Genomic DNA, 17487 nt, shown 5'->3' on the forward strand with positions numbered 1-17487 from the left:
TTGTTTTCCTAAATTTATTTGGTGTCTTCTTTTTAGGTCAAATCCAAATCTTTCTTTTTTGAGTTGAATAGCTTGAATACGATTTTCTTCCGCTCTATTCTTATTATATACCGTTATGAAAATAACTTAATAATTGTTTGTCTAGTGACATTGTCTTAACGTGTTACCCTCATAAGAATCCTTAATTTTTTGGTTAAATCCGTTCATCTAATTTGATCCTATTTTATCTCATGGTAATCGTTACATTCATTAATGAAAAATTCAATTACTAACAAATAGTAATTAAATCATTTGTTCTAGAGAAATGACCCACGGTCACATTACTTTTCCATTTTTCATGTAATGCCATTGAGAGATATCATTTACCTTTTATTGGGCTATAAATTCTAGTATTGTAAATGAAGTTATGTCATATAGAAATCATATACTCAACATACTAGCTTTCAGCTCTTTAGTTATTTGAACTCAAGCTTTTAATACATTAAAGTATACAATTCACGCACATAGTCAGTTGGTTACTCAAGATTGTGGTAAGTTACACTATGTACTTTACAAGTGAATTAATCATAAATAAACCTAGGATTAATTCAACTTGAGTCTTATATGACGTATTATTAATGCAAATAATTACATTTATTTCTCTATTTTTAGGAGTTAAATGCTTTGATACCTAAGATAAGGTATCTCCTTATTGGATTGATAGATTTAATATTAGTTTTTAATCAATTTGCTCAAATTCAATTCATTACACTATGAACCTTTTAGATTACCTATTAAGAAAGGTTGTCTTCTTGCATTACGATTTGATCACATAGTGCAACTTAGTATTAATTAAACATTGAGTAATCAATGAGCCAACATTTGTTTATATTTTGCTTTGCATGCAAAAAAAAAACGTTGAGAACTAATACAAACAATATTAATATGAATAATAAAATTTTATTTAAACCAATTTATTTATTGAAAATTTTACATGTACAAATAATGAATAAACTACACAGATTCTCTTTCCTATTTAATCATTAGTTTCACCAAAAGGTCCTTACTGTCACAAGGTCACACCAAATGAGACACAAAAATATCATCAACACCAAGAATGTTAAGAACTTTCAACATCTTTTTTAGGGTCGCACTATTGAAACTAAACTAGTTGAAGTAAAACCTCCAAAAATTATTAAGAATACAAGTCTTTACGAATGTAATTCTCTCACCCCTAAAGAAAATGTATTAATCTTGGGTGAATAATCAATGAAGAGTAACAAGCCTCCCTATAGGAAAAGGAAAATATCCCAATTTGTTTCTTATTAAGACATTTTTTGGGGAAAAGACATGGCATTGATAAGAAAGTGATACACCTTTCGCTCCCAGACTAAAATTCGTCCACTTCAAGAGAACCCTTAAAGTTAAGGGTGAACTAATCACTAAAGTTGGTAGCAGAAGGCACCTATCAAAGTTCCCTGCAATTTAAGTACAACGCTAGTAGAGGTAATATGTTTCTGATAACAACCCAAGAGCAATATGGTACAGTCGAAGTATCCTCACAAACTAATGATGAAAGGGCAAATAACAACCTACCTCAAGCAAATGTAAGAGAAGATAAAAGCCTTCCCTATCGACTTTAATCTATGTTGAAATTTGGCTTGCAATGCAACAACAGAGAAGCATTGAAGCTCAACCAGTACAGCAACAACATTTGTTCATATGTAACTAGCTTTAGTTCTTTTGTAATTTGTATTTAAAGTTAGTAAGATTAGTTGCTGATTTGAAAGATGTTCAAATGTGATGTAATAGCTGATAAGTCAGTTTTATTTTGTGTGTAATTTAAGTTATGTTAGTCAAGCAATTAGTGGGAGCAATTATGCATTTGGAAACTTTCATGTAGCATATATGTTTTTTTATCTTAATAAAAATTAATATGAAATCAGTTTTTCATGTTTCGATTTTTGTTCAATTCTCTTTGCATTCGTTTATTTACTTCTTTTCTCTTTTGTTTTTCTGTCAAAACACCAACAAATGGTATACAGAGCCTATCATCTTTGAGGGCCTCTATTGTTGGTAGCTGTTTTTGTGAGAAACCTTGAAGAAAAAGAAACTGAAGTTGTTGTTTTTATTGTTGCTGTAAAATGAGTTTTACACCACCACTACCATCTGTCTTTGCTGGTAAAAACTACCACATTTAGGTAGTGAAGATGAAGACTTACCTACAAGCACATGACTTGTGGAATGTGGTTGAGAATTACATAGAACCAGCTCCATTGAGGGCCAATCCCACTATTGCACAAATCAGACAACATAGTAAAGAGTGTGTTAAGAAGCATAAAGTAATGTCATGCTTACAAAATAGAGTGTCTAATGTGATTTTCACTCGAATAATGGCCTGTAACACTCCAAAGCAAACCTGAGAGAAGCTAAAGGAAGAGTTTCTAGGGTTAAACAAAACCAGACAGTAGCAGTTGATCAACCTCAGGAGGGACTTTGAGAACTTGAAGATGAGAGAGTCTAAAATAATTAAGGAGTACTCTGATAGAATAATGACCACATTCAACAACATCAAGCTCCTTGGAGATGATTTCAGTGAGAGTGGAATTGTTGAGAAGGTCATTACAACCCTTCTTGAAAAATTTGAAGCAAAAATCTCCTTATTGGAGGACTCAAGAGACTTATCAACCATTTCACTGTCTAAGTGGATAAATACTCTGTATGCACTAGAGAAAAGAAGGGCCAGTAGGCTGGAAGAGCATCCTGAAGGAGCTTTCCAAGCAAAAACCAAAAAAAGCTTAGGTTCGAGCTACAAAGGAAAAAAACCATGGCTTGACAAAAAGGAGATACCAAAGAGGGATGCAAGGAAGAAAAAATTTACACCAAGCATTCACTACAAAAAGTCCACACACTTGGAGAGGAATTGCTAGTACAGGCCTGATATTCAGTGTAAGAGCTGCAAGCAGTTTGGTCACATTGAAAAAGTTTACAAGAACAAATGAATGGTACAAACTTAGTAGCAAAATCAAGTTCTGGCTGCTGAGGATATTTAAGCTCAAGAGGAGCATGTTTTCACTGCATCTTGTTTTGTAACTTCAAGCAAAGTCAGAAGGGACTAGTTAGTAGACAATGGCTGCACTCATCATATGACATCTGATGAAGAGTTATTTAAAGATCTTGACAGAAGCTTTGCTTCCAAAGTCAGGATTGGAAATAGAAACCTTATTGAGGCCAGAGGCAGAGGCAATGTTTTAATCAGCACACATTCAGGTAATAAAACAATCTCAGATGTCTTTTTTGTACCTAATATAGACCAAAATCTGCTTAGTGTTGGTCAGTTAATAGAAAATGGTTATTCACTTGTTTTCAAGAATAAATCTAGTGTTATTGAGGACTCACTTGGTCAAGAACTAGTCACAGTAGCCATGACTAAGAGATACTTTATGCTGGATGTGAACCAGTTGGAAATGAAAACCTATACTAGTCTTGCTGATAAAGCTAGTTTATGGCACAAAAGGTTAGACTATGTTAATTATAGATCACTTGGTTTGCTGCACAAATTCAATCTAGTTGAAGACATGTCCAAGGTTGAAGTCAAAGACAGAGTTTATGAAATTTGTCAGCTTGAGAAGCAAGTGAGACTGCCTTTTCTAGTTAACAAGGCATGGAGAGCTCGAGAAAAGCTTTAATTGGTCCATACTGACATTTGTGGACCAATGAAGACCTCTTCTTTGAATAACAACAGATACTTTGTGCTGTTCATAGATGATTATACAAGGTTTTGTTGGGTAAATTTTCTGAAACAAAAGTCAAAAGTACCTGAAGTATTTAGCAAGTTCAAAACATTGCTGAGAATCAATTAGGTTGCAAGCTTAAGGTCTTGAGATCAGACAATGGCATTGAGTATCTATCAGAGAGGTTTCAAAAGCTGTGTGAGCAGGCTGGAATTCAACATCTGCTGACAACCATCTATACTCATCAGCAAAATAGAGTTTGTGAAAGAAAGAATCGAACAGTATTTGACATGGCTAGATGCCTACTGTTTGAAAGCAAATTACCAAGTAAATTTTGAAATTTGAGGTGTGAATACTTGATGTACTGCTAATGATTACCAACCAATGTTGTCAAAGAAAAAACTCCTTTTGAAGCTTGGTTTGGACTTAAGCCAACAGTTTCACATCTAAAGTTGTTTGGTTATGTCTGTTATACACTTATTCCAGCTAAGAAGAGAACCAAACTAGAAAAAAGATCTGTGCCAGGGATCTTTGTTGGTTACAACAACACAAAGAAAGGTTATAGGGCCTTTGATCCTTTCACAAAAGAGATCATGGTGAGTAGGGATGTGAAATTTGATGAGGAAAATGTATGAAAATGGAATGGTACAAATGCAAGCTTGTGTGAACAAGGTCAACAAGACAGTAATTTGCAACTAGCTGAAGAAGAAGAGCCAATTTGTGATGAATTTGATGATGTACCTGTGAGAGGCACAAGAACCATCATTAACATCTATCAAAGATGTGATGTGGCAATACTAGAGCCTTCAAGTTTTGATGAGGCTACTAAAGAAAAGTGTTGGAAAAGAGCTATGGAAGCTGAAATGGAGATGATACACAAGAACAATACTTGGGAACTGGTTGACAGGCCAGACCAGAAGAGGGTTATTGGTGTGAAGTGGGTGTTTAGGGTAGTACAATGCTGATGGGTCTCTAAACAAACACAAGGCAAGACTTGTGGTGAAGGGATACAACCAACAGTATGGCATTGACTTCATAGAAACCTTTGCTCCTGTTGCAAGGTTAGATACTATAAGGCTTTTGTTTGCCTTAGTTGCTCAAAAGAAATGGAGAGTTCATCAATTGGATGTTAATTCTGCTTTCCTGAATGGCTTCCTCAAGGAAGAAATCTTCATTGAAAAACCAAATGGGCTCAAGGTTCCTGATGAAGAGGATAAGGTCTACAAGCTAAAAAAGGTCTTGTATGGTCTAAAGTAGGCACCAAGGGCCTGGTATGGCAGAGTTGATACATATTTGTCTAGGCTTGGGTTTGAGAAGAGTATCAGTGAGCCTACTCTCTATGTGAAGAAATCAGAGAATGAAATCCCTACTGATTGTGTCACTTTATGTAGATGATTTGTTGGTAACTGGAAGCAATGGGAAGCTGATTGAAGAGTTTAAAATTTAGATGCAAGATGTTTTTGAAATGACTGACTTGGGGGAAATGACTTACTTTATTGGCATGGAAGTGAATCAATCTGATCATGCTATCTTCATAAGTCAGCAGGCCTTTGCCTTAAAGATCTTAAACAAATTTTGCATGTCAAACTGCAAAATTGTTAGCACACCAGTGGCTCAAGGTGAAAAATTAACCAACAATGGCAACCATGAAAGAGTTGATGAGAAAGAATATAGAAGCCTTGTAGGTTGTCTGCTCTATTTGACAGCTACAAGGCCTAATATCATGTTTGTTGTTAGTCTTCTGTTTAGATTCATGCATTTTTGCGATGTTTTTCATTTTAAGGCAGCCAAAAGAGTTCTTAGATATGTGAAAGGGACTTTGGATTATAGAGTGAAATTTGAGAAGGCAAAAGAACTCAAGTTGATAGGGTATTCTGATAGTGATTGGGCAGGATCCATTGATGACATGAATAGCACATCTGGCTATTTCTTCACTCTTGGCTCAGGGGTTTTTTGTTGGAGTTCAAAGAAACAACAAACCATTGCTCAATCAACAGCAGAAGCAGAGTACATTGCAACTGTTGCAGCTGTTAATCAAGCCAGTTGATAATAAAAGTGACCAAGGATAGGAATTCTTCACTTACCTTCTTGTCGGTTTTTAGACCATTTGGAAAGTTCAAAATGAAAAGGTATTTAACAACACCGAGTTAATAAACTCTCGGTAACCATTCTTAATGCGTTCCACAGTAACAAAATCCACTCTCTTTGTCCTGCTTGTGATCCACAGCTGAACAATGCAACTCACACTACTCAAGAGGTGTCATCTTATGGATGGGAATTCTCCACTGTCAATCGGACCACAGGGTACTATTGTGTGGTTGTGTTGGGTACTACTAGCAAAGGGAATCAGATAATACTGTTGCATACTATATATGGACTGTAACTCTAAAACTCATTAGTTGGCTACTATTCCTAAAAGTATTACTATGTAGCATCGTGGGAGTTGAAGGACAAATTATAGAAATGGATTAACATCCTCATGTACAAGGTGCCTATCAATTGGAAGCTCAAGCCCATTGTCCAAGATATCCGTCACCTACTACAGAAAATGAACGTTCAAAACCGAGCGGTTCTTGACTCATGTCAAACGACAAGTTGATTGTATGGCGAGAGCTGCTGATAGGTATAGAATACATTAATGTTCTTGGCCTAAGTTGTAATGCGTTATTATGTTGTACTGTTTGCAATGGTATAAAAAAATATTATAGATTATATACCCGGATTCCATCTATCTACGTATCAGAATTACGTAATAATCCAAAAGAGGTGAACCATCATAGCTTTGCAACATCTGCCAAGTCATAAGGCAAAAGGTGGCATGGCAATCACCTAGCAAGCTAAACAAAGGAATCAGATGACAAATGTAAAATACATAATGTACGTGTCAACCTCTTACCATGCAACCTTTGCATGCTTAATTTGGCAGCCTCACACTTGATTTTGGTTTTTATATCAAATCTTTTACATTTATTTCATCCAATTCTCCATTATCTCTAGATTTTTAGACCAAACCATGGATCTTATTCACAAGTTCCTCAACCTCGTAGCTCCTTCATTCACCTTCTTTTCATTTGTCTTTTTATTACCACCCATTTATTTCTTCAACTTCTTCCTTTCCATCTTACGCTCCGTTTTCAGTGAGAATCTTGCTGGGAAAGTCGTCGTCATCACAGGCGCTTCTTCCGGTATAGGAGAGGTAATTAACTTTACATCACCAGTTCTTAATTTTCACGAGACGAAAACCTAAAAACAAAAATGTTGTGTGTGTGCAGCATTTGGCATACGAATATGGTAGAAGAGGAGCAAGGTTAGCTCTGACAGCAAGAAGAGAGAAATCACTGCAAGAAATTGCTGATAGAGCTCGTGATTTGGGATCTCCCGATGTTATTGTAATTCGTGCTGATGTTTCTAAAGTTGATGACTGTAGACGACTTGTTGAGGAAACCGTGAATCATTTCGGAAGATGTAAGTCTATAACTTATGTATGTGCATGTATAAATAACAACGGACAGTGGCGGAGCCGGAGGGACTCCTAAAATTGAAAAGTTTCCATTTAAGCCATTTATAATTTATAAAATTTTAAATTAATAAAAGTAAAATTGGACTTTGAAAAAAAATAATAATAATTTGATTTACTTTACATATTTACTATAGTTTGCCAAAAAAAAAAAATTGGCCCCGCGACTGACAACTGATACTGTTTGTTAATATGTCATGGTCTGGTTATGGATACAGTGGACCATCTGGTAAATAATGCTGGAATCAATACAGTCTGCATGTTTGAAGATGCACCTCCAGACATGTCTCTTTTCAGAGCTATAATGGTACATGATTTTCTAATTAGCTATATCTAGATTCGGGTCAGTGTTTTTTTGTTTATGTTTCTAAAACTGTCACTGCAGGACACAAATTTCTGGGGTTCGGTTTATACAACCCGATTTGCAGTTCCACACCTTAAAACCAGCAAAGGCAAGATCGTTGTCATGTCTTCAGCAGCTTCATGGATGAATGATCCAAGAACAAGCGTCTACAATGTAATTTCAGCCACTTAATTTTGCTGCTTATTTTATATTATGATGATGATGATGATGAGTAGTAGTAGTTCATAATTCTTCAAGGCCTTAATTCATGTCAGGCAAGCAAAGCAGCATTGACAGCCTTTTTCGATACATTAAGGATTGAACTTGGATCCGAGGTTAAGATAACAATTGTAACACCTGGTTTTATCGAGTCTGAAATCACCCAAGGCAAATTCCTTCAAAGAGATGGTAACATGGAAGTTCAGCAAGACATGAGAGATGTAAGTAAACTAGTGTTACTTTGTGCTGTAAATTGTAATAATAAACCTGACCATTTCAAAAATTGAATAGGTACAAGTGAGTTCTATACCAGTAGGGTCAGCCAGTGGGTGCGCCCAGGCAATAGTGAACAGTGCAAGCAAAGGAGATCGGTACTTGACTCAGCCATCATGGTTCAGGGTGACTTACCTATGGAAGCTGTTTTTCCCGGAACTGGTGGAATGGAGTTACAGATTATCCCATTTCTCGAGGCCAGGAGCCCCACACCAGCAAGCACCAAGCAAGAAGATATTGGATTTCACTGGTCTCAAGAATGTTGTTTATCCATCATCCATCCAATCACCCGAGATTAAGACTGACTAATTAATCTGCACCAACCCCAATCTGTTTCAGTACTCTAGTCATATGTTTGAAAGTTCTATCCATGTATGTATGTCAATATTGGAAAAGCTCTAATGATAAACTAGTGTTTGTGTTGTAATAATGAACTTTCAACTTTCTCGCTGGTTGAGCTTTAACTAATCCTAAACAAAATTAACATCATAATGGGGTTCTCATCAAAGATCAACTCCTGCTCTTTGCCATTAATTTTACTGGTTTATAATTAATATAAATAACTAACAAAAGAATGAAGTTTTTAAAAACTAAAAAAGCATATGTATTTTTTTATTTTTTATATAAAATGATAAAAACACCTCCAATGTTGGTACTCAATTAACATAATAAATAAACCTTAAGAAAAAGAGTTGCTTTTTAGTCAAGAGGACGAAACTGATTATATATATCATACACGACTATTTAAGTAAGATCGCTCAGCATAAATGATGGTTTGGGCACAAAATTACATCACAAACAGCAGCTACTCCGTGTTTTGAAAGTTAAACTAGAAAATATATAAGTAATCCTCGGGCAAAGGAGTAAATTTGACTTGGTAACCAGAGGGAACCTCTGGAAGGGAACAATGGTTGGCTTAAGTCATCCTTTGTGCGGCTTCCTTCGCGAGAAGCTTCTCCTTTGCCTTGGATCTGGCTTGTGATTTCGAGCCCATGATACCACCTCCCCACTTCTTCCTGTACTCGTCGTACTTGTCGTTGAAGTTGGCCTGTACCACATATGTTACTTATTATTCAGTATGTTGAAATCAATTTGAATAATATTCGAGGATATAATCTTACCTTGATTGCCTCGAGGATTTTGCTGAACTCCATCTTATCCTCGTTCTTAACCGTGGTCAAGCACAAGACAGATGCAGTTTTCTTGTGGACAATCTGTGGTTAGCACAAACACATAAGTTGCCTACTCGACAATTTGCAGAAAAGCACATAAGTCTGAAAGACAATTACCGATCCCAATCGTGCTTTCCCCTTGACAATGCAGTAGGGGACCTCCATCTTTCTGCACAAAGCAGGAAGCCAGACTACAAGCTCTATGGGATCCACATCGTGGGCGATGACAACCAATTGTGCCTTGTTCTACATAGGTGATGGTAAAATTTATAAGAACTTCACAGTAAAAGAAAATGCAGGGTACCATACTAGCTGAACTGACGAATATAAAGAAACAAGAGGGCAACCTGTTCAATAAGGTAGGTAACATGGTTAAGTCCGTATTTCACAACAATTGGTTTCTTAGACTCAGGGGCTTTGCCTTCAGCCTCAGCCTGAGCCTTTTTCAGTAGACGTTCCTTCTTGGCTGCCTTGTCCTCCGGTCTGTACTTGAGAAGCAGCTTGAATAGACTCGTAGCTGAAATAAGACATAAAATAACAGAGAATCCTGATCATTATAAACAGGAAAAAATTCTCCAGAAAGAGATGTGGCACACGATAAAACAGGGAATTAGGGGCTAAAAAATGAAGAATGAAGGATATACCGCAATATATGAGAACAAGCACAGCAGAATAAGCAAGCTTATGATAAAATAAATGGAGCATCCATTTGACAGGCTATGCATTTAATATTTTGAGTTGACAATAGATCTTGAATTATTTCCTTACTACCAGCTCCCGCAACCAATTACTATCTTCAACATTCACAGTTTCAATATTTCCATTTGTAATTATTTTTAAACTAGACTAATTTTCAGGAAAAATGTTATACATCTAAAAGAGTATACTCCAACAAAAGCTTACTCCATCAAAGTTTTATTACATACACCTATGTTATGTTAACAGTTAAAAAGAGAAAACAGAAACATGGGGAAATAGACGCGCTAATGGAAGCCATTATCTCTCCCAACGTAATATTTGACCAAAACAATAATATAATAAAAGGTACATTAAATTTCTGAATCTAACACACAAAGTAGAAACAAGTGAAAATTCTACCACATACCAAGGTTCTTGTCAAGAGTCTTGGTAAACTGGTTCAATGCTGGTGGGACCTTCAACCTCTGCTTAAGGATCCTCTTTTTCCTTTGAATGCGGACAACCTTAGGCCACTTTACAAATCGATGTAGATCCTTCTTCGGAGGTAGTGCCCCGCCAATACCAAACTGCTTTGGACGCTTCTCGAACAGTGGATTCACAACCTTCTCCTAATTTCCAAATCAAAAGAATAATCAGACAGTGAAACCATTGAACCACAATCTGGTTATTTTAAGAATTCAGATGATGCAAAAGTAGAGAAAACTACTTGTTTCTTCTTGGCCGGGGCAGCAACCTTTACACCTCTCTTTGGGGCCTGCATTTAACAGCATAAAATTAAAACACAGAAAAATGAAACCTTTGAAACAAGTACATCAATTCAAAACTATCTTCAAACTTCAAACCATTGAACTTTCATCAAACAAGTACATCAATTCAAAACTATCTTCAAACTTCAAACCATTGAACTTTCATCACTAACTCACAATGAAGTTCTTTACGCAATTGATGAATTTCACTAAGGGGAAAACCGATATCTAGGGACAATTTCCTGTAAAGGATTACAGTCCCAAAACTCAAACATTACTTCTTTTAGTTGAGCTAAGACTAATGCTAAGCTTTCAACTTAATCATTGCTAACGACACGCTACTAAATCATAAAAGTTGCCGTCATTAAATGTTTCATTTCTGATAAAATGATAGTTCTTTTTTCCTAGAAATCTATCAAAACCATCCGAAAACGAAGAATGCAGTAAAAAAACTATCAAGTTCTAATCTTCTAACTTGATTCCGTATAACATTAAATCTAGAGAACAACAGAATTAAAAACTCAGGGAACTGCATCTAAAGTGTTTACAGCAACAAATTGAAAAGAAATAATACTGAATAGATACATAAGGTGAGAGACAACAATTGAAATGTGGCTGTCGGATTTACCATTTCTGCACTTCCTTAAGCTTGTTCCAAGTTTTTGTGGTTTAAGAAGAACGGCTAACGAAACCCTAAAAGAAGGAAGAAGGCGAAGGGAAACAAGTCGGGTTTTATACAAGAACAAGGCCTATGTTTGGGCTAGTTTGTAAAAACAACATGGGCCTAACGGTGCTCAGACATCAAAGCCTATGGTCCCAAATGGTACAGCCCGATACAAAGATATGACACTTTATATTCCGATCATATTTATAGGTACTAGCTTCTAATATTACATACCTTTTAATTAATTTTTTAACATATCCAATAAAGTAATTTTCTTCAAAATAATAATTAATATTATTAATTAAGTAATAATTAACATGCTTAGAATTCTATTCAAATAATAATTTTATTTGGTATCAATAAAATTAGGACAACTATTTTATGTCAAAAAAATTTTAACTAGTAACTGTAATTTAAATTATAATTATAGTTATCACAATTTTTTTCTATATTTTATACTTAGTGTTGGGGATCGACCTGTATAAACAACGAAATAGAAAAGGTAGAGAAGATCAAACACAAATTTTACGTTGAAAACTCCTCTAAGTAGGATAAAAATCACAGGAAAATGAGGCTTTAGCTTTTCACCAAATGAGTAAACAAACGAAAGTACAATATGGAGAAAATAAACTTAAATGTACTAAATGTACAAACCCTAAACCCAGAAACAAAGCCCCAACTCTCACAGAGCAAACCAAAAATAAAACTCTAACTCTCATAAAGTTTTCTCAAAATGGGTATAGAATTCTCTCCATAGTTACCACGAAAACTCTTACCAAAACTCATCTGCGACTACATCTTGTCACTCCCAAAAGAAAAGCCTTATAGTGCTACATCTTTAATTGCCTTCTCGAAATAAGAATACAAGACCCCTTTAAATAGGCTAAGTTTAAAGAGCTAAAACGACTAAAATATCCCTGAAATTATCAAAGTTCAAACGGAAAAAGATAATAAAGTTTAACTAGGAGAAGAAACCTGATTTTTGTTGGAAATATGTCAACATTTGCAATGTCCCTATTTGTGTCATCACAACTTCGTCCGTCGTCGTAATGTCGGGAAGCTTCTTGTCTTGACGTCATCAGCTGACTTTGGTGTTGCAATACTGAAGTCCTTGTGTCGTGATACGAGTTGTGTTAACTGCCTGCAAATTGTCCTATAAATGTGAGGCACAACCTACGCTTAGAGTTTTATTCAAGTAATAACTTTATTTTAAAATTATCACAACTTTTTTTAACTAATAATTATTTTTAAATGTGTAATTATTTCAACTTTTATTAAATTATAATTATTTTTAAATGTGAATTTAGTAATATTTTAGAAAATAAAAGTTATTCTAGTTAGTTCAAAATTTTTCCAACTTGAAGAGATTATTTTATGGATCTTTCCCACCACATCATCCATGGTCCCTTTCCAATTATTTAATGACATTTTAACAATTATTTCCATCTCATTGACACATAATTTTGATAATTTTTTTTACCCAAATCCCTTAACTTCGAATCTCGAACCTTCAACCCTAAATTCTAAATCCTAAATCTTGAACCTTGAATCCCGACCTTAAAATCTAAATCCCAAACCCTAAACTTTACACACGAACATCAAATCACGAACATTGAACCCTAAGCTCAAACCCTAAACTATTCAAGGTTTGGGTTTGGGTTCAGGGTTCGAGTTAGGGTTTAATGTTTAGGGTTTGTGTTTCGTGGCTTAAGGTTTTTGATTCAATATTTAGAGTTTAGGATTTTGTATTTAGAAATTACCAAAATTATGTGTCAATTACATAAAAAAACTACTGAAATATTATCAAATAGTTGGAAAAGACTACAGATGATGTGGTAGGAAATGTGCATAAAATAATTGAAATCACGTGCATTTCTCATTTATATTTTTGTATTGTAATCATTACAAAATTAATGAATATACAATATTAAAAAGATTAAGATTTTCAAATCATAATTAAGTAATTGTAAAATATTAAAAATAAGTACATATGTAAAATATTTAAAGATAGACATACTACATAATTTATACTTTGTTTTATCTCTACAAAATCGACGTAATTGCATTTTCTATGTATGTCTCTTATTTGTATTTTTATCGTTTAATAATATAATTAATCTTGGCTTAAATAAAAATAATTTAAAATAATAAAATATTACTTATTGATTAAATTGCAATTGAAAGGATGGATTATTTTAATATTTATTACGAGTTTAAATAAAAGTAAAACTACAATTATAGGACGAAAATTTCTTAAAGATTAAATTTCAAAATACAAAAAGTAATTTGAAAACTGATATTAAACTGTGATTGAATTTGGATCTGTACACTTAATTACCACTTTATGACGTATTTGACATATCAACCTGTAACGAAGCGATACATAACAACGTGGCTTTTTTATAGTAGAAAATCAATTTAAAATAAAATAAATATATAACGCTTGGAGAAATGTTGCAAAGTGAAAGAAAAAGCTTATGCAAATACCAAAAAACCATTCATTTTTCATTCCTCTTCCACTATTCATTCTTTGTTCCACAAAAGAATTCAACTTTTCATTCTGCAAAAAAAAATTCAATCTTGATTTCTTTATAACAATACGAGTTTCATTGTTCATCCGATCCAGAAAACGAGTTCCTTCGATACACCTACATAGTTCAAAACTAATCGAAAGGGTACCAATCCAATCGTTTCGCTATAATCCCATTCTATCCAGAAGTCTATTTCTATGTTTTCTTAGTCTATTTCTATTTTTAAAAGGCGTTTTGGAAATGTGATTTTGAGAAATAGTTTTAAAAAATTTAGTTTAAGATTTAAGTGTTTCAGTATTGCTATAAAAAGTGTTTTTGAGGAATAAAATATCCAATTTAGACATGGTGTTATAAAGTAACAAATAAGCCTCTAAATAATATTCAAATTAGTTAATATTATGATATTTTAATAAGAATATATAAAATAATTTATTATAATTTGTTGTTAATATTTTAAGATATAAAAAATAAATTTTAAATATTTTTTGAACAAATAACCAGAGAAGGGAAAGTACTATGTGTTGAAGAGGTGAAAACATACTTAAGCTGACAAAAGTGCTTTTATGAGAAAAAAGCCAAAAGAAAAAATTTCAAAAATTGTTTGTTTAGCATTCTTTTTTCTTCAAAAGTGCATCTAAAAAGCACTATTAAACACATTCTTAGTATCAAGTGTATTAACGAGTTAATTTTTTAGTTTTTTTTAATGTATTTGTTTTGAAAATCATTTTTTGAGTTTGTAGGGGTTCAGGGTGTTTTTTAGTTCTTTTTTTATGTTAGTAAATTGGTTTTTGTTTGAGGATCAATATCCATTATTTTTATATACAATAATAACCATCTTTTAAAAAATCTAATTAAAAAGTGTTATAAAGAATGTTAAAGTTTGATATAAACAGAAAAGTATTACTTTTTTTAATTAAAATGTTAATAGTTATGTAAAATTAATTAAAATATGTTATAATGTTAAAAAGACATATAGGGAATACTTTTAAAATATGTTATTTGGTATGCCTTAACATTGAAATGTCATATGTATGTAGTAAGTAATGTCCTTCATGCAGCTCCCCTATTCACATGCATTTAAGTGGTAAATTTGTAGACAATCCTATGTTAGATTACGTGGGTGGGGAGGTTTTTGTTTGGGATATTGTCTTTGACTTTATCTCACATGTAATGTTAACTGAGATGGTTGTAGAAGTAGGGTTGTAATACCCCATATCCGACTGGTCGCCAGTTCGAGTTACGGGATATCACATCCATTGCTAGAGTAATTACGATCAATTATCTACATAATGAATTTATTTATACATGGAAATACATATATTGTACATTTATAATATGTTACATAATCATTTCGGGGTTTTATATGAGCTTACAAAATCTCTTAAGGCGACTCGGGGTCGAATAAGGATCAAACTGTAAAATTTTCTCGTCACGACACAACTTACTAACGATTTATCGTCACAATGTAGCCGTCTGTTTCTAAAAAACATATCCATTTAGTACCTATTCAAATCACCTAAACACATAATCAATTCTTTCATTCAATCATTTAACCAAAAGTGCCACATTCATATGTTCAATTTTAACCATTAATCAACATTTACACATGCACACTACAAAAAAAAAACTTTATTCAATAATTGATACTATTAGAATTGAGTGACCGAATCCTTATTTAAATAAAATACAATGGTAAAATAAAATAAAAGGAAAATTCATATAGAACTACACTTCTTTTATTTTAGAATAAGGTTTTTTAAACATTATTAAACTCCATCTATTTGATATTTATTAGAATAACGTGTTTCAATCTTACTACACTCTTATTAGAATATGGTTTTACAAGCCTATAAATAGACATAGTCTACTCCTCTTGTAATCATTCGAATTCGATATAGTGAATTTTCTTCTCTTCTGCCCGTGGTTTTTTCCAAAAGGGTTTCCATGTAGAAAAATCTGTGTGTTCTTTATTTTTATTTCTCTTTTCTTTGCGTAATATTGTCATTATCGATATTCTATTTTTTATAAATTGGTATTAGAGCTTCTGGGTTATTCATCTCGATCACAGTAATGGCGTCTTTGAAGTATGAAATTTCGCTGTTGGATCGCAACACCAGATTTGCATTGTAGCAGATTAAGATGCAAGCAGTTCTTACGCATATGGATCTAGAAGATGCCCTGCTAGGGATAGATAAGATGCCTTCAACATTAATGGATGAAAAGAAGAAGTGTAAGGATCGAAATGCGTTAACACAATTACATCTATATTTGTCTAACGAAATTTTACAGGATGTGATGAAGGAGAAGACCACCGCTGCATTATGGAAAATGCTGGAACAAATATGTATGTTGAAAACTCTAACCAGCAAGTTGCATATGAAGCAGCATCTTTATGCTCATCGTTTGGAGAAAGGTGCATCTGTGCACGAACACTTAATAGTATTTAAAGAAATTCTCTCAAACTTGGAGGCCATGGAGGTTCAATATGATAAGGAAGGTCTAGGGTTGATTATACTTTGTTCGTTACCCCCGTCTTATTCAACCTTTAGAGACACGATTTTATATAGCCATGAGTCTCTCATAATTGATGAGGTTTATGATTTTTTGACCTTGTATGATAAGATGAAACATCTTGTGGTTAAACTCGACTCTCAATGAGAGGGTCTCATTGTTCGTGGGAAACAAGATCGAAATGCTGATGATGATCTTGGAAAGACACAGGAACAGAATCCTCGTTGTAAATCTAAAGGTAGATCAAAATCTTTAAACAGAGACAAAACTTGTAACTTTTGCAAGAAAAAAACGACACATTAAATCTGAGTGTTATAAGCTGCAGAACAAGATCAAAAGGGAGGCTGTAAATCAAAAGGGAAAACAACTAGAAAAATTCGGTGAAGCTGATGTTGTAGAAGACTACATTGATGGTGAACTTCTAGTCGCTTCTATCAACAATTATAAAGTGAGCGAGGACTGGATCCTTGATTCAGGCTGCACATTCTACATGAGTCCCAATCAGGATTGTTTACAACCTACGAAGCAGTGTCTGAAGGTGTTGTTTTGATGGGAAATAATGCTTCATGTAAAATTGAAGGTGTTGGAATGATTAAAGTTAAAATGTTTGACGGAGTTGTTAGAACACTTAGTAACGTGCGACATGTTCTAGAATTAAAGAGAATTTTAATTTCATTAAATACTCTTAATTCAAAAGGGTATAGATACACAGCTGAAAGTGAGGTTATAAAGATTTCTAAATGTTCTCTCGTTGTGATAAAATGACAGAGAAAGACTGCCAAGTTATATGTTTTGCAGGGTTTTACTGTTACTGGTGATGCAGATGTCGCTTCCTCTTCCTTGTCAAATGATGATATTACTAAACTTTGGCATATGTGCCTAGGGCATATTATTGGAAATCATCCATATTTATGGAAAGTCAAAGATATGGGTATCAAATAAAGTCAAAGATATGAGTATCAAATATTGGAAAGTCAAAGATATGGGTATCGAGATATTGGCATAAAAAATCTGATATATTTGCAATATTTGGTCCCTAATTGTAAAGTGACTTTTCAAATTGATCTCTGAACCTCAACTATAAATAGGCATAACCATC

The 17487-nt window shown here is 33.8% G+C and overlaps 2 protein-coding genes across 2 annotated transcripts; one reads left to right on the forward strand and one right to left on the reverse strand.

The window, feature by feature from the left end:
• Positions 1 to 6686: 6686 nt before the first annotated feature.
• LOC105788663 (11-beta-hydroxysteroid dehydrogenase A) lies at positions 6687 to 8495 on the forward strand. The gene is made up of 6 exons (XM_012615642.2): positions 6687 to 6909; positions 6986 to 7178; positions 7449 to 7537; positions 7616 to 7747; positions 7849 to 8013; positions 8084 to 8495. The coding sequence occupies exons 1-6, from the start codon at positions 6727 to 6729 to the stop codon at positions 8372 to 8374; spliced, it is 1053 nt and encodes a 350-aa protein (XP_012471096.1). The 5' UTR covers positions 6687 to 6726; the 3' UTR covers positions 8375 to 8495.
• Positions 8496 to 8714: 219 nt separating this feature from the next.
• LOC105788664 (60S ribosomal protein L7a-2) lies at positions 8715 to 11422 on the reverse strand. Its single transcript, XM_012615644.2, has 7 exons — positions 11311 to 11422; positions 10643 to 10690; positions 10343 to 10544; positions 9585 to 9754; positions 9355 to 9483; positions 9187 to 9279; positions 8715 to 9113 (listed from the first exon to the last, which is right to left on the reverse strand). The coding sequence occupies exons 1-7, from the start codon at positions 11311 to 11313 to the stop codon at positions 8982 to 8984; spliced, it is 777 nt and encodes a 258-aa protein (XP_012471098.1). The 5' UTR covers positions 11314 to 11422; the 3' UTR covers positions 8715 to 8981.
• Between the last annotated feature and the right edge of the window lie 6065 nt (positions 11423 to 17487).

The sequence above is a fragment of the Gossypium raimondii genome, chromosome 2 (genome assembly GCF_025698545.1).
Source record: "Gossypium raimondii isolate GPD5lz chromosome 2, ASM2569854v1, whole genome shotgun sequence".
Taxonomy (NCBI): Eukaryota; Viridiplantae; Streptophyta; class Magnoliopsida; order Malvales; family Malvaceae; genus Gossypium; species Gossypium raimondii.